We start from the raw sequence: 24,358 nt of genomic DNA on the forward strand, positions 1-24,358 counted from the left end.
TGTGAAATACATAGGCCCTAAACAAATAGTCATTCTCTTGAGTGACACGGGACCTGGCACAAACTTGAAAGACAGACTTGGGAGAATTCCTCTATTTTATTCTCATCCATATGAGTCCCAGACCATATGGACATTTGCTTCCCTTTCACTTTTTCTCATTCTTCCCATGAGGAGGGAATCTGTTTATTTATTTATTTTATTTATTTATTTGACAGACAGAGATCACAAGCAGGCAGAGAGAGAGGAAGGGAAGCAGGCTCCCCGTGGAGCAGAGAGCCCGATGTGGGGCTCGATCCCAGGACCCTGGGATCATGAGCTGAGCCGAAGGCAGAGGCTTTAACCCACTGAGCCACCCAGGTGCCCAGGAGGGAATCTGTTCAAACAGCTGAAGGAAGGGTCCAGCCTCGAGTGACAGTCTTCTGGCCAGGAAGGAGACACTTCTGTCCTTGCAAGGCCATGGGTCCCTAAGGCTAAGGAAGTGCATGAGTCCTCTTGGGGGCTGCAGCCCTGCCCCCTGGCAGCCTGGCAATGCTGCTTTGTGTGCTCAGCCTCGGGGAGGAGACTGAGGGTGGCCGATAAGGAGGCCCTTCCGGTCCAGCCAAACAGGCGCAGGAAAGCTTCTGCAGAGGAGAGATTAGACACAGTCCCCAACTTAGAGAACACAATGGGGCAGGCATTGGGCAATATTGTTTATTGTTGGAGAAGGATGGGGGAGGGAACCTGGCCTGCTTGTGCAGATGACTGAAACAGCAAGTTGGGTCTGGGAAGACCTTTTTCAGAGTAGTTCCACAAACACGTTTTGCATACAGAAGCCCCCCCCCCCCACCCCATCTTGGAAAGGGATTAATGAGTGGGAAAGGTATCTTTTACCCCAGGAAACAAGGTGCCAGTATTTCCTGGCTCACCTGAGACTCTGTCAAGCACCTGCGCCCCAGTGCTAAGCTGTCAAACAGACTAATTCCGCCTGGGGAGCTAATGGAATGGGGGCCCAGGTGGCCGCTGCTGCTGCTGCTGTTGCTGCTGCTGCTGCTGCTGTTGCTGCTGCTGCTGCTGCGGCTGCGCTGTGGCTGTCTCTCCTCCTCTCCCCTCTGAGGAAAATCAAATCTGTGCTCAGTGCAGGGATGCTTTCTCACGAGGGAAGGGGAAAGAGCACTATGACTTCAACAAGAGAATTCAGACATTGGCTTTGGGTAGTGCCGTTGAAATGCTGTTTTATGGATTAACTTTCATTTTTCCTTACCTGCCTGGTATCCCAAATCTGTTGCGTGTTTCTGGGAAATAGGAAGCTATAAAAGGTGACATATACAAGGAATAAAATAAAATGTTGTTTGATTGTGGAGATCTCAGGCCTATTTTTTAATTTTAATTTTTTTTTTACATGTCTGAAAAAAATATTCCCAAGGGCTGCTTTTGGGCCCCCTCTCATCGTGGGTCCATGGCAGCCCCCCCCCCGCCCACCCCCCCCCCCCCCCGCTGTGCCTGCGGCCTTGCCCAGTAGGGATTTATACTTGCAGAGCTTGTTTGTCCTGGTGGCAGCTCTGAGTTAGAGTCAGGGGACCTGGGTGTGTGCCCTTCTGGCTCTGTTGTTCGCGTGGCCTGAGGCAAGTCACTCCTGATTTCAAAGCCCGTTTCTGTAAAATGGGGAGAAAACGGTAGGCTCCTTCTCCTTCCTCGGGAGGATTCTGTGTCAGAGGGCAGTAATTTCTGAGCTATGATTCATGATACAAAATGTGGGAGAGTTTTGTTTTTACTGGTGAAGTTGTTCAGACTGTGGTTCTGTTGGTTGGTTTTGGCTGCCCTGTGATGGAGGCTGGGTCCTGAGGGAAGTTGGTATGAGTGAGTCCACCGTGTAGGCTTTTCCTGGACTGGGGCACGGTTTAGTAGAGAAAGCAGTGGCACACACAGTGAGCGGGGAAGGGCAACCCCACAGGCGGGGAGGACATTCCTTCCCTGTCATGTGCAGGGCTGCAGCAGAGCAAAGAAAAGACTGAAAGATAGAAACAGAGCACCCTGGGGCACCTGGGTGGCTCAGTGGGTTAAAGCCTCTGACTTTGGCTCAGGTCATGATCTTAGGGTCCTGGGATCAAGCCCCACATCAGGCTCTCTGCTCAGCGGGGAGCCTGCTTCCTCCTCTCTCTCTCTTGCCTCTCTGCCTACTTGTGATCTGTCTGTCTGTCAAATAAATAAATAAAAATCTTTTTTTTTTTTTAAAGATTTTATTTATTTATCAGTGAGAGAGAGAGGGGGAGAGAGCGAGCAAAGGCAGACAGAATGGCAGGCAGAGGCAGAGGGAGAAGCAGGCTCCCTGCTGAGCAAGGAGCCCGATGTAGGACTCGATCCCAGGAAGCTGGGATCATGACCTGAGCCGAAGGCAGCCGCTTAACCAACTGAGCCACCCAGGCGTCCCAATAAATAAAAATCTTAAAAAAAAAAAAGAGAGAAACAGAGCACCCCAAACAGATTTTTTTTTTTTTTTTTTTTTTTAAATAAAGACTTCTCTCACTGTGTTAGGAAAACTGTCTTGCCTTGCAAGCGCTGCAGACTGAGTAGAAGGTTGGAATACAATGTAAGAGTTGGAAGTTACCCTCCTTCCTACAGCTAGATATGACACCTTCCCAGAAGCAAATACTGCCGTGCCTTTTTCTGGAGATGTTCTATGCTTATGCAGATAAATAACTAAATGCCCCCTTTTCATACTCTGCATACCATTTTCCACCTTGCTTCTTTGACTTAAGGCATCTTGCAGATGTCCATGGCAGGCTGCATGGTATACTGATGTATAGTTTTCATAATATTACCACCGTTTTCCTGTGGATGGACTATTAGGTTGTTTTTCATATTTGCTAGTACAGACGTCGTTGTAATGAATATCCTACTACATGTGTCTCTGTGCGCCTATATTATGTAAGTGTAGAATAGATTCCGAGAAGTGGAATTGCTGGGTCAGAGGGTTTGTAATAGCCTTTTTAGTTGTAAATCAATATTGCCCTCCACAGAGGTTGGATTGATTTACCTCCTACCAGTGGCATACCGGTACCCCATTTCTCCCTGCCCCCTCCTTCACAGAGGGAACTCTGCCAATCTGGAGTGAAAAATGGCTTCTGCTTTTGAATTCATTATAGTTTTCATTACAAGTTACCATCTTGTTTAAAATAATATTTATAATTATAATCTTAACTCTTTAAATTTATAATGATTAATTATACATTAGAACTTGAATTTACTCTCAGGAGTAAAGCTGGTCATTTAAAAAAATACGTGTCATTTTTCTTCCCTGTCTTATAAACTATCTGCTTGTGTCTTTTGTCCATTTTTTTCTATTGATTTATTCAATTTTTCTTATTGATTAGTAGGAACTCTTAAAGCATTTAAGGAAATTAGTCCTTAGTTATATATTTATTTCAGATATTTTAATCAGTTCATCTTTTCTTGTTCTGCCATGAAGAGTTTTTTAAAAACTTACGTAGTCAAATTGGTCAGTCTCTTTGTTTTCTGGCCTTGATTTTGAGTAATTCTTAGAAAGCCTTCCCCACTTTAAGATTTTATATGGTGTATGCTTTCTTCTAGTACTCTTATGTTTTCATTTTTCAAAATCCAAATCTTTAATCCATCTGGAATTTATTTTAGTATAAGGAGTGAGATAGAGTTCCAACTTGATTTTTACCCAGAAAGACGTGGGTTTTGAATCCTGGCAGTTTTACTCATTAGCTGTGTGATTTTGATGGAAGCTTACGGTGTCCTTTTCTGTAAGCTGGGGATAATAATAAAAATTATAGTACCCTCCGCCCAGGATTGTTGTGAAATTTGAATGAGTACATATATGAAGAAGAGCACCTGGCACATAATAAGCATTGAATAAGCCTCAGCTGTGATTATTGGTATCGAGAATGATAGAATGTAGGGGTGCCTGGGTGACTCAGTTTAAGTGTCTGCCTTCAGCTCAGTTCATAATCCGAGGGTCCTGGGATGGAGCCCCACATCGGGCTCCCTGCTCAGCAGGAAGCCTGCTTCTCCCTTCCCCACTCCTCCTGCTTGTGTTCCCTCTCTCTCGCTGTCTCTCTATGTTCCCTTTCTCTCGCGATCTCTCTCTCTATCTCTGTCAAATAAATAAATAAATGATAGAATGTAAATTCCTTACATCCTCCATGGCTAGGATGGAGAGGCCACGTTGCAACTCACTAGTGTGGGACTTAGCGTGACACTTCATTCCTTCAACTCTCAATTTCCTCACTTGCATAATGAATGATAAGAAGCAGCTCATGAGATTGTTGGCAGGTGCAGATGAGATCATGTCTGTGACCACATTTTGTGAACGGTAAAAGGCCGCGTCAGAATGCTGGAGATTATGGCTTGCTGAATGAGGAGCAGCCATGGCCCAGGTGGGTGTTTGACATCCCTGGCCAAGGAGAATAATTAACTTGCAATAACATGAAATTAGCAGCTTATGTAAAGCAAGTGAGCTTGCAGCAGTTGATTATAGTAATGTTTAGTAATTGCCTTCTAGTAATTAAGCACTAATGAGCTTCCTGAGACAGAACCTTGTTAGAGTGAAAGATCAAACACTTTGAATTCACTGTCTACTTGAACGTGGCCCTGAATACGCTGGCATGCATGTCTTCCTGAAGCATGGTCCTTGGCCTTAAGGACAGCAGGGGCAGCAGATGCATAGAGCACCCCCTCCTCCACCAGGCAGGTGCACATGTGGAGATGGACTGGGAGGAAAGGCCACAGTTGCTCTGAGACTGTCCAGGAGGGAGAAACCCTCCTGCAGAGTGTGCTCTATGCCAGTCTGAGCCTCTGGAGTCTGGCCTAGATTCTTAAGTACCCACACTCAGTAATGCCTTCTACAAATGTTACTTGTTGCCCTTCTTTATTCCTCTCTTGTGGTTTTGGATTCATCAGGCATATCTTGTTTCTCATGCCCTGCCGACCTCCCTCCACAATCTGGGTAGGTGTGAGATTGTGTTTAGGGCCTCTGTTTCTAGTAAATCTGAGTGAAAACTACTACGATTTTCTCTGGGTAGGATTGCGCAGTAAATTTGAATTTCAGATAAACAACTAATAATTTTTTAGTATAAGTATGTCCCATGCAATATTTGGGTTATATTTACATACTAAAAATATGTCCCAGGCAATATTTGGAACAAACTTATAATATCAAAATGTATTTGTTGCCATCTGAAATTGAAATTTATCTGGGTGTCCTCTTTCTCCCTTCCCCTTCCTTTTTCCTTTCTTTTCCTTCTCTTCCTTTATTTTATTTTCTTCATGTAACAACCCTCCCTGAGTGGTAACCCTGATTTCAAGTGCTGTAAAATAACATTTACTACACTGATGTTTCATGGAGCCCTAGTAGCTAGACACATTTTTGTTAGGAGGTGTGATATAAGAAAAGGATTCTCAGTTAAAATCATGTTTGGTGAATCCTAGGTTAAACAAAATCAGTTTTCTTCATTATGTGAATTTTTTGAACTTTTAAGTCTTTAAGACTTAGTTATATCACTTTGAAGCTATCTATTTTCTTGCCACCCCTTTCTTGGGTATTTAGGGTCATAGGAGCAAATGTTGAGTGAACACTGAGGGTCTTTGGTAATCAGTTCTGTTGGTATACCATAAGTTTTAATTTTGGGGGTTTGGGGAAAATACCAATCTATAGAAAACAAAAAAATACTATATAATGTTATTTTTGTTTTTGTTTTTAAAATCCATACATTTAAAAATCTACATACATACAGGTGAGTGTATATAAACAAAAAACCTAGAAGGATGTATACCAAAATGTTAACTATAATTATCCCCAGGAGGGGATTTGCCTAGGGAAAGAGATTACAAATTGTTTTCTCTTTCATTTTGTTTGGTTGTATTTTCTGCAATCAGTATATATAATTCTTGTCAAATATTTCATTTGATTATTGTATTTTTTAAATGTCACTTTCCATGTATTATCGTATTGGCCTCTCAAGCAGTTCAATGATAATAGATTCTATTATCCCCATTTTATGGAAGAGGAAACTTTATACAGCTCTTCAGCAGACCCAGGTCTCTCTCTCTCTCTTCTTTAAGGTTTATTTATTTTAGAGAGAGAGAGAGACAGACAGACAGACAGAGTGGGGGAAGGACAGAGGAAGAGAATCTTCAAGCAGACACCCTGCTGAGGGGAGCCTTATGTGGCTCAACGTGGGGCTCTGTCCCACAACCCTTGAGGCCATGACCTGAGCCTAAACCAAGAGATGGACTTTCAGCTGATTGTGCCACCCAGGTGCCCCCAACCCAGATCTCTGGAGGTCAGTACCCATGCTGCCTCTTTGGTATGAGAGAGTGGCAGCACATCGTGCTTTCAGAAGGACCATGGTGCCTATTCACCCAACCCCTTCAGTTTACTCTTCAAGGTTGAGGCCCTGAAAGGGAAAAGGATTTAGTGAGACACATGGTCTTTGAACAAGGACAAGTCCCCCAAATATCATTTTTCTGGAGCAGGGCTTGGGGAGGGATCAGGCCTCTGTTCACCAGAATCCTTGATTTTATCTGTTATACTGAGCCCTGAAGGGTGGGGGGAGAAATGTCCTGATGTGCAACAGTGAATACAGTGTCGTTTTTTTGTTTTTTTTTTAAAGGTCACTTTGATAAGTGGTTTATGTTACCAAAATCACATAGTTTTAGATTTTTTTTCATAGTACATCTTGTTCATCTTGTTTCCTATATCTTTTCTAAACTCACTTTTTTTTTTTTTAGGGGAGGGAGGGGCTGAGGGAGATGGATGAAGGAGAATCCCAAGCAGGCTCCATGCCCATTGCAGAGCCCAACATGGGGCTTGATCTCTAGACCTTGAGATCATGACCTGAGCTGAAACCAAGAGTTAGACACTTAACTGACTGAGCCACCCAGGTGCCCCTAAACTCATTCTTTTCTTTTCCTCATCTTTCCTTTTTTGAATCTTATTCATACATCCATTTATGTTGAGCTATTGTGGTGATTCTGATGTTTGGGGGTTTGCTGGTAGTGTTCCTGTTTATTGCCCCTATGCCCAGTACTTAGTTACATGGATGAATGAATTGTGGGAGTGGTATTTGGGGGAAGGTCAGCATCCCCAGAGACCTGGACTTGGAAGGCACGATGAGGAGCAGTGCTTGTATGATCTGGAATAATTTTGTGTGGCCCTATCAATGTGGGTGTGCTGCCTCAAGAGGAGGGAGATTCTAGAATATTGCAGCTCACGGGGTGGGGTTCCCATTCAGTTGTGCCACAGCTCTTAGGATAGTACAGCAGTGCTGTCTACCATAGGGCAGGGGACAGCAGCTCCTACTTTAGGAGGAGCCAGATTTTGGAGTCAGAAGGATCTAGATTTGAATCCTGGTTCTAAGACTAACTAGCCATTAGATTTCAGGATAACCTCTCCGTGCCTCAGTTTCCCCAGGAAGCTGGGGATGGTGATGGTAATAATTGCTACCCCACAGAGTTGTTGTGAGAATTAAATGAGTACATGCAGAAGCGTGCCTGGTGCATTATAAGCATTAATAAGTGTCAGTGATGATTATTATTAACAATGATAGTATGTAAAACCCCTTAGAATAGTGCTTGGTCAGTAGTAGATGTTATGACATGTGGGCACCCAGACAAGGTGTAACTTTTGTCAATTTAGGGCTCTGTGGCACTCGCTGATTCTGAATGGCTGCTCCCACGGTCACTGGTGACGCCTGAGCTGTTACCTTACTTCCTGATCAGAAAGGCTTCCTCAGAGCATAGTTTTCAGAGAATCTTGTGAACTGTTCATTGAGCCAAGTGTTTCTTATTAGAAACAGAACAGTAACCACCGCAGGTAACCCAGAGTTTATCAGCCTTAGTCACAAATGGCCTGATTTTTTTATTTTTTTTAATTATTTTTTATTTTTTTTAAAAGATTTTCTTTATTTATTTGACAGACAGAGGTCACAAGTAGGCAGAGAGGCAGGCAGAGAGAGAGAGGAAGGGAAGCAGACTCCCTGCTGATCAGAGAGCCAGATGTGGGGCTCGATCCCAGGACCCTGGGATCATGACCTGGGCCGAAGGCAGAGGCTTTAACCCACTGAGCCACCCAGGTGCCCCAAACGGCCTGATTTTTAAAGAGACCAAACACTTCCCCCAGAGATTTATTACACACACACACACACACACACACACACACACACATACAAAAACCCCGTAACATTCAGCAGAGCATCAAAGTGATTTCTTATGGAAAGGAGGGAAGCCTTAACTTGTCTTCTGTGGCTTTCTCTGCAGCTGGTGGCCACAGGAGACCTGACTGAGCATTGACTCATTCCACCTAACTCTTCCCCTTCTTTTCCTGAAGGTGCAGAATTTGGGCACTGTAAAACCCCTTAGGAGCCTTTCTCAGGCCTTTCTTTTTGGACATTCTCCTCTGAATTTTCTGCTTTTTCTCTTTGACTTCTGCCAAAGATGGAGGAGTAAATGTGTGGCAAGCCTCTGAGCACAGAAGGATGTTGTCCAGGCCCCTGCTCCCTGTTCACTGGCTAATGGAAGCCGTTAGTTGTGGTCATGTGGGGCCCACAGAGCCTCCTGTCCTCCTGCTATCCCTGTCCCTATCCCTGAGTTTTATTTTCTTGTCACTTTTAACAGCTTTCTTGAATTTTAATTAACATTCCACATCTTGGAGTCTTTATCTAGAGTCTGTCCTTGATTCTTATTTAAGCTACTACAGGGTGGTGGGAAGAGTTTTGGATGTGAAGCCAGAGGGGAAGAGAAAAAGGAAATCACATTTTATGGATTGCTTGCCCTTTAGCATTCAGCTCATCAGATTTTTCTTAAGCTTCTGCCGTAAGCCAGGCATTGAGAAAGGCACTGTGGGTATTGTGTCAAGGACGTCCACCGGGGCTGGACCTAGGCTCCACCAGTTAAGTGGGACCTTTGTGACTTCTTATTTAGCTTCTCCTGTGCCTCAATATTCAGAATTCAGATGCTAATAGTATCCACCTATTAGGAGTGTTATGAGGATTAAATGAGTTAATAATATAGAATAAGATGATGATGATGATGATAATGGCAAGGATGACAGTGACTATGATGGGGAGGGGTTAGGAATGGGGACTCAACCAAACAGATACATCATTGCTTCCGTGCTGCTCACAGTCATGCACGTGTGTGTGCGTGTGCGTGTGTGTGTGTAGGGTGGAGATGCTGAGGGATGGGCTTGGAGCATAAGACAGATACACATAGGGGCACCTGGGTGGTTCAGTGGGTTGGGCCTCTGCCTTCGGCTCAGGTCATGATCCCAGGGTCCTGGGATCGAGCCCCGCATCAGGCTCTCTGCTCTGCAGGGAGCCTGCTTCCTTCTCTCTCTCTGCCTGCCTCTCTGCCTACTTGTGATCTCTGTCAGATAAATAAAGAAAAAATCTTAAAAAAAAAAAAAAGACAGATACACATAAACTAGCACAGGAAAGCATGCTGAGTCTGACATGCGAGCTTATGGCAGGGGGTCGGATTCCTCTCAGGTCAAAGGAGCATACTAGAGAGATGTTTAAGTGAAACTGAAAGGAGAACTCAAAGTTAGTTGGGCTGGAGGTGGTGAGGGGAGGCTGTGTCCCATATTCTGGGCAGAAGGAACAGTATTTGTGAAAGTCTGAAGGGGACAACAGTCCTATGGCATTTCAGGAACTGAAGAAATCCAGTGAGCCTAGAGCAGAGTGTGAGCAGAGTGGTGAGAGGTAGGGGCCAACAGTAAAGGTGGAAGACTGACCATGAAAAACTGCTGTCATATTGAGGAGTCTGGGTGACTAAGAACCAGGTACTGTCCTTGGGGGACAGTAATCCCTTCAAGCATCACAGCTCTGTGATAAAGGTGCGATTAGCCACATTTTATTGATGGGGAAGTTGAGGGTCCAAAAAGTTTTCACTTACCCAGAGGCATAGACTTTAGAAGATAGTGGAGGGACGCCTGGGTGGCAGGCAGCCTTCGGCTCGGGTCATGATCCCAAGGTTCTGGGATTGAGCCCCGCATCGGGCTCTCTGCTCAGCGGGAAGCCTGCTTCTCCCTCTCCCACTAGCCCTGCTTGTATTCCCTCTCTCGCTGTGTCTCTCTCTGTCAAATAAATAAATAAAATCTTAAAAAGAAGAAGAAGAAGAAGAAGATGAAGATAGTAGACGATTTGAATCTAGTTTCTCCAGCTCCAAGACTAGAGTTCTTTTGGTGACACCATAGGCCTTCTGACCTTGACCTCTGGCTATTAGTTTTATGACTTCAGGCTCCCCTCAGTTTACTTACCTGTAAAATAGGTAACAGAGTAATAAATACCAGCCTCAGAGACTTGTAAAAACAAATGGAAATACCCCTCAGGTATTTCACCTCAAGTGCAGTGCCTGGCGTATTAGTGAACTCAACACTGCTTATGGCCCCAGATTCTTGACAGAGAACTATTTTTCCTTCACAGTCCCAGCGAACTGAGAGAGAACCCCATGAGCTGCCACATGCGTGTTGGCTTGGTTGTCAGGCATCTTTCCAAGGATAAGTTAAAACCCACACAGAAATCATCTGTGCACGTAGGGATCTGCTCCCCCAGCTACTTGACTAGTCCCCGTGCACTGGGCTCTCTTTTGACCCTGCGAACCTGCAGTCACTTGAGCTTCAGCGCTGCTGGTAGGATTGACCCTGGGAGCTTCTTCCAGCTCTTCCTTCACCTCCTGGGCTCTCGGGTTGTCCTTCTCCTCTTCCTCCAGAGTCCACAGTCTTGTTCTGCCTGCACCTTATGAAATGAGCTCCACTCCTGGTTTGAATTGTATTTAACTTTGTGGTTGTTGTTTAACTTTTCTCACATTAGTCTCAGGGGCAGGGACTGGTTCATCTCCCTGTATTTCCTACCACGATTAGCACAGTACTATAGTAGGTACTCAAGAGACAATAATGGTTTCACCAGGATAGAGCTTTGTGGGTACCAAGGTTCTTTTGTAGTTTTTAAAAAAATCCTTACAACTGTCCTCTGAAGTAGACAGAGCATGTAATATTCTTTTTAGCACAATTGGAGAAACTAAAACCTACACTTAAGCAATAGGCCTATTCATTAACTCTTTAGTTCTACAGAGTACACATTTACTAAATATTACTGTCCCACATGTGGGCGAGGAAAATAGAGCTGAAAAATATAGTCCCTTTGCTCAAGGATGAGGCAGACCTTTGAAGTTTAAGGACAGAGGAATGATGAAAGTTTTCACTTTATTTGGGGAAGGGCGGTGAGGAAGTCAGAGGGAATGAGATGCTTCCATTGGGCTTTACAGGATTGACTTGGTGGCACCATAAGGTGGGAGGGAGGGCATCCTGGGCAGAGGACGTGGCACATGCCACAGCCGATAGGAATGAGCAGAAGGCACCTGCCGCAGCATAAGGAGTGGTGGTAGGGGGAAGATGGCCATAACTCCCACGGTTAGGACCCCAAGATGCTTGGGACGTGCAGCTAGCTCCTTCCCCTTTGTTCAGTCTCCCGGTCCCTTGGCATTCTTCCCATAGGCATACACCACGTGCACATAAACTGCCTTGAAGCTTTGGATGGGCTCTTCTTTGTTCCTGCTCCCTTGCACCCACAGCTTGCACACGGGCTTGTATTCTCCTTTCCATGCTGAAAGAAAATAGATCTTACCACAGGAGTGACCTGTGACTTGACGACTTGGAAGAATAAAGGTTACTGGGTAAAAGGACATTTGTGTCATATACTCTGTGTGGCATGAGGTGACTGGGAAGGAGTAAAGTTCGTCTGTGACCAAACACCTGTGTTCCTCTCTCAGTGTCGAGATCACCAGAGGGAGGCATTAAATTGCTCTTCCCAGGAGTCAGATCTGTTGTTCCTGAGGAGACCAAGCTGGTGCAGCTTGAGCGCTGTGGGCAAGTCTGACCAGGCCCCATCTCACTCCTGCCTGTGTTTGCCTTGCAGCTGTGTAAATGAGTATGGAAGATTATGATTTCCTGTTTAAAATTGTTTTAATTGGCAATGCTGGCGTGGGGAAGACGTGCCTAGTCCGACGATTCACTCAGGTAAGAGAACTTGGAAGTCCGGGTTTGGGTTTCTCAGTCTAACCTGTGGGGTTAGGGGTTAGGGGTTAGGTTAGAGAATGGAGGGCTGGTCCCAGCGCTGGCCCATGGGCTGCTGGTTCTTAATATGCCCTTTGAGAGTGCACCAGCTTTATAGCCTGGCTCAAGTTTTTTCAGCCATCTTCAGGGAGTCTGGCTCTGGGGGTCACCATCAGTCCAACCCCCTTCCTGTGTTGCTTCCTTTATGAGAGGAGCAAATGGTTTTGCTTTCAGTGTATACTATAAAAAACAGATTATTAGATTAAAATAGATTATCAGTCAATAATCTAAAGATGTTAACAGATGAATCTGGATTTCAGACTAAACCTAAGTATTAATTTTTTAAAAAACTTAAGTACAAATTAAACCAAACTCCCTGCCTGTGCCCTCTCAAATCCGCCCCCCCCACCCCACAACTGAGTGAGTCATTGTGGTTTAGAACCAAATACGCTGATGCTTTTAAGTCTATTAAATGGGAATGAAGCAAGAAGAGTGAAGGACTCTCTGAACAAAATTAAATGTTCCCTCTGGATTGAGCCCTTATCGTATGATCTAAGTACAAGTTCCCTTTGAGAATTACTGCCCTTTTGAGAATTACTGCCAGAGATTACATGCCTGTTTTTATACAGAAATGAGTGACAAATCATTCTGAAGTTGACCTTCTTTTGTGTTTTCCTGGAAAAATATGAATGGCATCCTTTTCAGAATTATCATGCCTGCAACTTGCATTTGCTTCAAGTGCTAGGTGGGAGAGCTGAGCCTCGCTCTGCGAGGGCAGGGGACGGCGGGGTCCTGTGGAAAGAGCACCAGCTGGAGTGCAGAGAGACTCAGGTCCTGGTCCCAGCTCTGCCTTGGCCGGTCCTGTGAGCCTGGGTTCAGTTCCCTCCCCTGGCCGGCCTCTGTGCCTCCGTGCCACACAGGACAGGCTTGGTGACCTGCAAAGCTACTTCCAGCGCTGAATGTCTGTGGTTCTGCGCAGAACTGGACAGGATAACACAGACAGCTTTAGGGCAGAGAGTCACCTTGGGAAATGCCAGGGTTTTTCCCAGGGTGCATGAACCCACAAGAGAACTCGTGCTTTTTACCGGGGCTTACCGGCCTGGTGAAATCAAAAGTAAGAAGCTACCAGGCATCCACGCTTAGTCAGCCACCAGGCTGTGATACTGGAAACTCCAGCTGGTTTTACTTCCACCTACCAATAATCTTTCCTGCTTTTGGCAGGAAGACAAGCCTGCAGAGCCGTGGAGGAGTTTTTAGTCTCTTTGTTATCAAAAGTTCCCTTGACCTGGTCTTATTATCTAAGGAAAGATCCCTTCGAGATTATTCAGTGCCCTCCTCTCGTTTTACAGATGAGAATTTGAGGTCTACAGGGACAAAATGACTCCTTAGCATCATGCATCCTGTTAGTGGCGAGGCTAGGATTAGAACCCACGTCTCCTGCTTCTTAGCCTGATTCTGTTTTATTTTTAGTGTCCTAACCTCTGAGACCATAGGAATCTGGCTTTTCCCTTTAAAAGCATAAAGTTTGTCATTAAAGGTAAAAATGCTTCCATTTTTGAACACTAATGTTTGCCGATAAGCACACCACCCCTTTCTTTTCTGCTTTTTACCCCTCCCAGTCCCTTAACTCCCCGCAAAAGTAACTTCCCAGACAGTATTATGTTTGGTTTTGTTATTTAGCATGCAGTTAAAATGAACTGGATTCAGCATTTTTTGAGAATGATGATTTGGGGAACAAAATGATGGGGGAGACATTGGGAAGGATTTGTTTTATTTTTTGGCATTTATTAGACTGCAAAACAGCTGGAGTGATAAACTCAAAACTTGGCAGCCTTGTGTAAGCCAAACCAAAATAGAGGAAAATTGATTCAATATTTGTAAGTACAGTTATGAATGTTTATGTTTACATCTTTTGCAGAACATGCAATGGAATATTTTCTGTGGGTTTGAAGCTCAGTCTTTTAAGTTCAAACTTTAATTAAAGAACTCTCTTGTTAGGGAATAGACTTAATTAAAGATGCCCCAATCTTAGCTGCCAGAGCTCATAGAGTCCATTTTACTTTAATTTCTGGCAATTCCCGTTATAAGTGAAGAGGGAATAGAAACTAGGTGAAGAACACTTCCTCATTAGAATTCCTTCCCACCTCCCAAGTCCCTGCCTAAGCCTGCAGGAAAAATTATATACCAGCAACATATATTGTACATGTAATTTTGCTAAAATCCTATCTTTCTAGCTCAGCTGCCAGTCTGAGGTAGAGCTTTCTGTTTTGTTTTGTTTTGGAATGCCCATTGAATTTGAGGCCGGAAGAGGGGGACTGATTTGCCTGAGGCCACACACAGAGCTCCTCCAGACTTCTGGTTTCGTACTGTTCCTACTTTCTCCCTGAATGATTTTATTTTCTTCCATGATTTTCCCAGCGTCAAGGGCCCCAGTTTCATGTAATTACATGTGTGGTACATTGCACTGAGGGAAGTAGTTTTCACTCTCAGAGCAGAGGAAAATTCAAAAGCTTCACTGTCTCATTCACGTTTCCTGTAGCGTGTTCTTGTTTGTTTGTTCATGTCAGTGGTTCATATCTTGGGCTGGTAACCAGTTTTAATCTTCTAGGATTTACGTCTCTGGGAGTACCTATCCATTTTGCTCCTCTTCTAACAATCCTGATCTCATCCCTATGGCTTCATGCTCTTATCCTTGTGTCTGAGTTCTGTTTCAGTTTTGGAATGGGGCTCCCTGGCCCCTTCCCAGTTTTCTGTCTTCCTCCCCATTTCACTCTCTTTCTTCTTTTAGCATTCCTCTCTCCTACTTTCTCCCTCCTTCCTCCTCCCCTCAAAGCATACATACAAAATTAAATTCAACATGGCTCCCATGACACTAACCAGAGTTCTCAACTCAGCCAAAGGAAGGGGCTGGTGGTGATGCATGGTGAGGGAGGAGAGGGGAGAGAATTTCGTTGAACTGAAAGATTTGCTTAATTATTTTCCTTTATGTCCTCTTCAGGGTCTTTTCCCCCCAGGACAAGGAGCCACGATTGGAGTTGATTTTATGATTAAGACGGTGGAGATTAATGGTGAAAAAGTCAAGGTAAGATGCTAAGTGTTCAATAAGGCTTTCATTTCCCGAGAAGAAGTAGTGTTATCATAACACTTATTAAATCTCCTAATTGAAACCCACATTGAAAATAATATATTCAGCCACAGTGACTTATTTCCAAACAGAGTTCTTCTATTCTTTTGTAGATGTTGCATTTAAAGATGGGAAGACAGGGGTGCCTGGGTGGCTCAGATGTTAAGCATCTGCAGTGAGCTCAGGTCATGATCCCAGGGTTCTGGGATTGAGCCCCACATCTGGCTCCCTGCTCAGTGGGAAGCCTGCTTCTCCCTCTTTCTATCCCCCTGCTTGTGTTCCCTCTCTTGCTGTATCTCTCTCTCGGTGTCAAATAAATAAATAAAATATTAAAAAAAAAAAAAAAAAAAGATGGGAAGACAGAGAGAAGGTCTAAGGCAAGTTGGTCCTGTCTCCTGTCATGTCAGAGCTTATATAAAAACAAGGAACAAATCCCCAAAATTGGGAACTCCTGAGTTGGGCCAATAAGCAGTGCTACCTCTTAAGAAGAGTAGCCCCATGAGAGAGCCTACTGATTCCCACATTTGTTCTGGGTCATTTGGTTGTATGAATCACCTATGGGAATTATTGTGTCTCCCACCATACCATACTATGCTATTGGTAACAAGGGAGAGACCGTAAAGGAGGGATCCAGGAAGGATCCATGCTCTTTCTCTTTCCCCCCATGGCCTCTGGTACCTGTAAGAACCATGGTATGTCAGGTAATGGGAGAAGGGAGATAGTGTTTATTGAGCACCTTATGTCCGTCTCACTGCTAGGTGCTTTTATATGAGCTGTCCTATTTAACTTAGTCCTCACTGTAACCTCTGTGAGGTAAATGGTGAGTTATCTTCCTTTTACAGCTTTCAGAGAGATTCAGCCACTTACCTATCCATGGCTGCACAGTTAGGAAGGGAGGTAGGCAGGATCCGAACCAGTTTTGTGAGCTAGTGCATCCTCTTCCTCCCTGGGATCTTCCCTGCCAGGAGTGAAGAGGATGAAGGCACAGTAGGCCTGTCACTTTGAAGCAAGGACAGGAGGAAGGTGATGGGAAGAAATATGGACTAGGACTGAGTTACTGGGAAGGAGGGGAGAGAGGCTGTCTTTGGCTCTGTGCTCTACCTGCCTCTCAGAGTTAGTGAAATTCCATGGTCAGATCTTTCAGAGCTGAGTCGCAGGGCAAAAAGCAGTGTCCCTGGCATCAGCAGCACAATGAAAACTGTGGCATCAGTTTTCCAACTAGATCCCAACCTAAGCACCCCAAGGCTTTAAATCCATGTCTTTTGTACCCTTCTCCCAAACCCAGTACCTGCAGTCCTGCCTTCACATGCCACAGGAAGGGCAGAGAGGCTCTGGCATGCTCTTGCCACATTTCAGAGACACACAGAGAAGTGTATAGGGAGGCTCCCAAGACGGGGACAGAAGCACTCCCAGTGTCACTTCCAGCCATGACTCTTCAAACTGGTTCCTTCTGCAGAGACATCCACACCAAATACAATAGTGAATGGAGAGCTAGGGGCCCTGGAAAACAAAGCAGGGTGTAAAATCCATGTCAGTGCCAACCAGAAAGCTCAGAAAAATCATGCATTCAGGTGGGGAGAAGGAGCTAGGGAGTTGGGGTAGGAAGGAGACCATAGTGTGCATCCAGGAAGCATCGGCAGGAAGAACCACGTGTAACCATGCTCGCAGCAGGTTGGAGGTTATCGCCACCCCTAGGAGTTGAGTAAAGATAACTAATGTTGCAGGCATTTTACTTCCAGAAGGTTTCCTGGTCATATACATATCTGTGTGAGTTCATTCCTTTGACCACAAATGTTAGTGCCTCCCATGTGCCAGGCCCTGGGAATGAATAGGGGTAAATAAGAAACGGTCCCCACTGTTAAAGAACAGGCTTATTTTTCTTTTTTGCCATTTTCTGCAAATTATAACCTCATTGTTAAGCACGTATTACACTCAGCTAAAAATCCATCTTTTCATAACCTCCAATGCTACCATGAGACCCCAGGCTCCTCAGGAACGAGGTTTGCGTCTCACTCCTTTCCCCGTCCACAGCACAGTTCCTGTCCCCTCACCTTTTTTTAGGTCTCTGGACCTTCATCTTTAAGAAGTAAGAGTTGGTTAATCTCCTAAATTAATGAGTCCTAATTAATTTGCTAGAGTTTCTTTCTAGCCATTTATGGGGAACCAAGATCTAGAATGACCCTCCTCAACCCCATTAATCTAAAGGCCTCATTAGCACGTGGACGCCTGAGGAGCAATGTCTTTAGTCTTTCTGTGAATGAGGCTAGAGTTGCCCAAGCATCACTAGGGATGATGCAGTTGTTGTCTCATTGTTGTCCTGGTTCTTTAATGTTCACTGAATCCCTCTTCTCAGTGATGTTTTAAGTGTCTTTTTGCAAGTAGTTTGCTGGGTTTCTTGGAGTCCCACAGAGGACTCACAGGTGACCACAAAGGTGATCCCACAGGATCACCTGCCTGGTGAAAGCCAAGGCAGCCCCATACCCCAGGCCTCTCTCCTGACTTCTCATCTCCCCACTTTGGCCTCCCCTCTTCGGTTGTTTCTTTGCAGATGGCTTTCAGGATTGAAGGCAGGGGATCGAAGGTATTAGAAACATTCTTGTGGCAGTGAAGCCTTAGTTCCAAGTCAGTAAAGGCAAAGTTGAGACCCTTCCCTTAACGTGGTTTGCCTTTTGAAATGACCTTGAGTAGACAGTGCGATTAAAACAGATGTAGAATTTTCTCCTATCCATTTTTTTAGAAGTCTATCAAACAAACAAAAACAAGTAAAACTTTAAGCTGAGGCTACAACACTGTAGCCTTAGGAGAGTACTTATAAAGAGAAGACTTGCTGGCTGTCTTTGTAAGCAGGTATATATTGCATAGAAAAGAACGTCTTGAACATGTGCACATATATTTACTCATTTGACCATCTGTTCTTCCATTCTTCCCTCTATCACTCCTGCAGTAGAGTAGATGATGCATGCAAAGCACTGTGTTAGGTAACGCAGTTTTGCCCTCTAGGAACTCATTGTCCCCTAGCTCAAACATTTTATCTGTGAAATCCTCTTTAATATCCTACCAGTCATTTAAGCAGAATTAGCCAGTCCTTCCGCCATCTTTTTTTCATGCAGCTAGCCATTATTCACATGTGTCCACCATGTACCATGTACTCTCGTAGGAAGTCACTGGGGTATAAGGTTCAATAAGAGGTAGCCCTTGCCCTCCAAGTCCTCCCTCTGGCACAGAGGCACTCAGGTGCACCTGGGACTGCATTGCAGGATTGCAGCAGTGAGATAGGAGAGAGAAGTTAATGGTGCTAAGAGTGTAGGCAAACAGTGTCACCCCTGCTGGAGATGAGGATGGTTAGAAAGCCCATGGCTGCAGTATTGAGAACATACTGACCAGCATGAGATTAAAACCTAGGAGACACTCTCTCCTGATGGCGACTCTTCAGTAGAAGAACTTCTCCTTTTTTATTATGGTTAGTTTACTATATTTGATATCCCTGTAGATGGTGAGCTCTTTGAGATCAGGAATTGTGTTGTATTCCTCTAGTTACCCACGCTGTGCCTAGCACTCTACATACATTAATGACATACAAATGCTGAAAATGAGTGAATGAGTTGCAGAGAAAATAGTGAAACCAAATGGAATGATAAAGGCAGTAGAACATGGATATTCTTAAGACTCAACTGTGAGGCTAGAACAGGGCAGCCCCCTAGGAGAAAGCAGCCTCCATCTGGGCAAGGCCATACAATCACTCTTTTAGAAAATATTTTTAACCCTCAGAGCTGTTCTCAAGATGTGCCAATCATGAGAACATAGTGATTTCTGATAATTGACAGTATTAAATTCAATGACAAGTGTTTTTCAAAGCTCATTGTGGTATGAAAACAATAGTCTGTTGTCCTAAAGACACATCCTGGCAGAGGGGAACCATGTCCCTAGGTTGAAAGCAGAGCAGAGAAATAGCTTTTGTCCCAGCCAAAGCCGTAACATCTGTATGGTCGCCTTCAGCACACACAGACTTTCATGTACATCATAAGGAGCAGCTGCGACTTCAGATCAAAGGAGAGCCTTGTGCCACTGCTCGGGGCTAGGGACCACTGGTCCCTCATTAGTCTTCTCAGCTACACTGGTATGAACAGAGGGTGACACCAACTAACTCATCCTCTTTGGATACAGATGTATAGCAAAATTAGTTTTTGGCGCAAAGGCAGCATGGTGATGGGATGCATCCTCAACTGGGTATAGAAAACCTGGAGTCCGAGTCCCAACCTTGTGAGTAGCCAGTGAGTAGATGGAGGAAAGGCATAAACCCGCCTACCTCCCTGGGTTGTTGTAAAGATTAAATGAGACCAGCAATACATATGTGAACATTTACTGTCTGCCAGGCAGGCACTTTATTTGGAGTGGGGGATTCTGTGAATAAAATGGACCATTTCCCCTTCAGGAAACTCTCAGTCTAGTGAGAGACAGTTATCAAACATATTATTACAAATAAACTATTCAAGTGTGTCAGGTGCTATGAGGGAGAATTACAGAGTGGGTTGCAGAAGAGACTATGGGCGGGGGGCGGGTAGGGTGGGAGGTGAGGATGAGGAAGCTGGCCCAATTTGAATGTTCCAGAAGGTTTTCCTTGAAGAAATGATGTTCTCTTAATGGAGGTGAATCCATTTTGTGACATGAAGTTTATGCAGTTTAGAAGGGAACATTCTTACTCTTGATGTTATTTCTCAAGGCCTTCTGCATTGTCCTGCACTCAGAAGGCTCTGGAGTACGGCTCTCTTTGTAGTCTTCTGCTCTGTGCAGGGAAATCTGGGGAGAAATGTTTTTTATTTTCTTCTTTATTATTAGAACCATCAGTTGTTAGGTCTTATAACTGGTAGGTGACTTCAGAAAAATGCAAATTCCAGTAGGCTTGGCTATTACAAACATCTTTTTATAAAGCCCTAGCGTGCCTGGCTGGCTCAGTGGGTTAAGCCTCTGCCTTCGGCTCAGGTCATGATCTCAGGGTCCTGGGATCAAGCCCTGCATCTGGCTCTCTGCTCAGTGGGCAGCCTGCTCCCCGCCCCCCACACTGCCCCCTGCCTGCCTCTTTGCCCACTTGTGATCTGTCAAATAAATAAATAAAATCTTAAAAGAAAAAAGAAAAGAAAAGAAACACCCGAAACCCGGAGATCAAGTGACTTGCCTACAGTCTCAGAGCTTAAAAATGGCGGGAGGGGAATTATTTTATCTGCCATGGCATCGTTCCCATTTTCATTAACAAAGATAATATCTTACTAGAGCCCTTTGAGTTTTGACCTGGAAAAGGTGGTTGAGCTCGGATGTTCTTCCGCTCCAGTTGCTGCCTGAAGTGCCAACAGTCACAGAACGACCGCCTGCTCTCTATCCTGTTTGTAATACATTATTGTAGCTATGAGCATGAACTCTGGGACCACAATAGCCTGGTTAAACTGGCTCTGGGACATATTGGCTGTGAGACACTGAGCAACTTAATTAATCTCTCTGTGCCTCAGTGTCCTCATGTGAGAAGTGGAGTAATAGTACCTATTCACTGAGTTTGTTACATGTAAAATGCTTAGAGCTTGATACATACTAAATGCTCAATAACTTTTTTAAGATTTTATTTATTTATTTGAGAGAGAGAGAGTGTGCAAGAGAGAGAAAGAGCACAGCTGGGGAGGAGGTGAGCGGGAGAGGGAGAAGCAGGCTCCCAGCTGAGAGCCTGATGGACTGGATCCCAGCACCCTGGGATCATGACCTGAGCCAAAGGCAGACACGTAACACACTGAGCCACCCAGGCACCTCACAATAAGTTTTTTTTTTTTTATTAAAGAATGAAAGAAATTCTTAGGTAACATAATAAAGGGAACCCCCCCCCCCAAAACAAAGTAAGTCCCTCTCCCTAACCAGATATACCTACCACATTATTTAAAAAAAAAAAAAAAAAAAAAAAAAGGGACGCCTGGGTGGCTCAGTTGGTTAAGCAGCTGCCTTCGGCTTAGGTCATGATCCCAGAGTCCTGGGATCGGGCTCCTTGCTCGGCAGAGAGCCTGCTTCTCCCTCTGCCTCTGTCTGCCTATACTCGCTCTCTCTCTCTGATAAATAAAATCTTTAAAAAAAAAATTTTTGGTGTTTTGTTTTTTGGGTTTGTTTGGTTTTTGGTTTTTTTTTTTGTTGGTTTGTTTGTTTCTTAGGGCAGAAAATAACCATGAAACTGAGTGAGGTGTTTCCATTTCTAAACTAAAGCAAGGCAACGCTCTCTTTTCTGCTTCTCCAACCAGATCTTTCTCTTACCCCTTTACAGCTTCAGATCTGGGACACAGCAGGTCAAGAAAGATTTCGGTCCATTACCCAGAGTTACTACCGAAGCGCCAATGCCTTGATCCTCACCTATGATATAACCTGTGAGGAATCCTTCCGTTGCCTTCCTGAGTGGCTGCGGGAGATAGAACAATATGCCAGCAACAAGGTCATCACTGTGCTAGTGGGTAAGTAAGGACTAATGAGGAGGGAAATTGATTTGTGGCCATCAGAGAATTTATAATCACATATTGCTTATGCCTTGCTACCTTCCACTAACGTAGTCTACAGCTATATAATTCATGCAGTCAACATTCAGTTCTGAAATTGAGGAGAAAATGAAATAGGTCATATCCCAAGGCGATGTTTAGAAAAGTAAAGTTGAAAATATTGCTGATTGATTTTTCTGTCAATGAAGGCTCTAGGCAAGAAGGTGGACTGCCATGGAAGTTATGTGGACTGCTAAGCATTACCCAAAAAATCTAGTTACAAAATCCTGGAAACTGCTGGTCTAGATATAAACCTTATCTCAGAAGTTAATAAAGAATTTATTCTTAATTTCTTATTGCCTAAAGAAATGGACTTTTTTTTTTTTCTCTCTTCTTACATTTGTGCTGACTTGAGAAATTCTAACTTCAGGGAGAATCCATTAAGGGAAATTCTGCAGTTTGTTTCATCTTGTGGGAGGGTAGAACCTCTGTTTAGTAAGGCAGAAAAACAGAAAACAACCCATGAGTTTCTGTGGTGACGAATATGCCCATTAACAATGAGATTGCAGTGACATGGATTGGGTTGTTAAAAACTCTTCTCCTGGTGATGAAAAATGTTAATAATATATGGCTGTTAAAATGTTTTCTTCCTAAAAAGGAATATTGCTGTATATTCTAGCAAGACTTGAATTTGGACATCCAGGTAGAGAATCTTAGAAGCATTGTTAAGACACAAATTATGGTTAACAGTAAGCTAAGTAAACACTTAAACAGTAAGCATTATAGCTAGCACTCATGTGCGAGGAATCATGTTAGGAAATTTATATGTAATGATTCCTAATTTACGCATGAGGAAACTGTGGCCCAGAGAGTTGAAGTTCTTTGCCCAACGTTGCATAGCATGTTAAGATCAACTCCAAACCTTGTATCTGTCCAACTGCTGTGCTGCTCTGTAATAAGTTGCTGGACTTTTCTTTCAGGTGGCTGGGTTAAGTATCTGCCTCTCTATGAGCTAGTGCTCTGTGCCCACTCCTGAAAACCCTCTTGCACACCGGAGAATGTTTGTCATGAAGCGCTTGAAAGCACCCATCTCAGGACTTGGGCTTTCTTTCGATTCCACAAAAAGCCCTTCAGAACTTGAGTCAAAGCAAATTCCTTGGGATTCTATCTAAGGAAGTTAAATGGAGATTTGATGGGAGATAATTAGTCCATTCAGTATGAAAGAGGCACTGGCTTTAAAAAAAAAAAGCCTTTTTATTATGGAAAATTTCAAACACAAGTGAAAGTAGAAAAAATGGTATCAGGAACCCGCCTGTACACATCTCTCAGATTTGAGGATCATCAGCTCATGGCCAATCTTATTTAATCTGCTCCCCCTTTATGTTGTCACCCCTTGCCTTCAGATTATTTTGAAGCAAATCCCAGATGCTGTATTAATTCATCTTTCAATAATTCAGTGTATAACTTCAAAATAGGATTTTTAAAGAAAGAGAACCTAAGCACAAATCCATTTTCACACCTAAAAAAAAATTAAGTTCTTAATAGCATCAAATGTTTAGACAATGTTGAGTTCCTTGATTAACTCAGACATTTTTAAAAAATTTGTTCATGTCAAAGATCTAAATAAGGCTCATATGTTCTCATGGATTTTTGTGTCTTTTAATTCTCTTTTTGCCTGTAGGTTGTCCCTCTGTTTTTTTTCTCCCCTGGAATTTGTTAAATCACATGTTTATCCTTCAGAGTTTTCAAGTCTGAATTTTGTTATTTCAGACCACCATAGTATACTTTGACAAGTTCCTTTATTACCTGTATTTCTTGGAGAGTTGTAGGTAAATTTAGAGGCCTGGTCAGATGCAGTTTGTTTTTCTTTTTAGTGAATATATTTCCCAGTTGATATTCTGAGGTACAGTTCTCATAGTACAGCCAAGAAAAATGCTTGATTCCCCTTTTTAAAATTTCCCACTTTTTAAAATAATGAGTTCTTTCCCTAGTATTTTCAAGAAGTAACTACTAAAATTTGTTTCTGTTTTGAACATTATTATAGATTTAAGTATACTCAACATTTTCTAGGCCCTGGCAGTTCTTATCATTGAGGGTCCAACTGTTCCAACTCATATGGTCTCCTGAGTTCCTTAGATACCTTTTGACGATGACCTTGCTTGCTCTCTGGTGTAAGCATTCTAGGCACAATTAGTGCGTTTCCTGCCCCAGACCGGGAATTACCCATTTCAAGAAGCACTGATTATTATTAATGTGAAGTTATATTTAGAGGCCACAACCAAATTGATAGGATTCTTCCTAGGCTTTTCAGTGAACAGACCTAGTGTGTGTGTGTGTGTGTGTGTGTGGTGAATTCTGTAGTGCCCAGAGGGGTTGTCTATTAGGCTCCACCAAATGCTCTGACTCACAAGACTATGATAGGCTACACTTGGCATGATGTTCCCTTAGGTGGATACAGGACAGAAAATATGGCTTCATTGCAGGTCAGCTTCTAGTTGGCTTTATTCACTTAACAGTATACCCTCGTGTCTCATTCCATAGCAGTATGCAGAGACATTCCTCACTGCTTTTTAGAGAGGCAAATAACTTCATTGTGCAGATAGATGGACCAAATTTCATTCAAGCCAGTGCGCAACTGAGGGGCATCTGGGTTGTGTCCAGGTCTTTGCCATTACAAATGGCATT

General features: G+C 43.8%; 1 protein-coding gene across 3 annotated transcripts in view; it reads left to right on the forward strand.

The window, feature by feature from the left end:
- Positions 1-24,358, forward strand: part of RAB30 (RAB30, member RAS oncogene family) — an 80,618-nt gene that overhangs the window by 46,983 nt on the left and 9,277 nt on the right. For all 3 annotated transcript variants that reach the window (XM_082682896.1, XM_082682898.1, XM_082682897.1), the window contains exons 2-4: positions 11,916-12,016; positions 15,051-15,134; positions 21,469-21,652. In XM_082682896.1, coding sequence (XP_082539022.1) covers positions 11,924-12,016; positions 15,051-15,134; positions 21,469-21,652 — 361 coding nt within the window. In that variant the 5' untranslated portion in view covers positions 11,916-11,923. The remainder of the gene's footprint in view (positions 1-11,915; positions 12,017-15,050; positions 15,135-21,468; positions 21,653-24,358) is intronic.

Source organism: Mustela nivalis, assembly GCF_964662115.1.
Source record: "Mustela nivalis genome assembly, chromosome: 9".
NCBI classification, from domain to species: Eukaryota; Metazoa; Chordata; class Mammalia; order Carnivora; family Mustelidae; genus Mustela; species Mustela nivalis.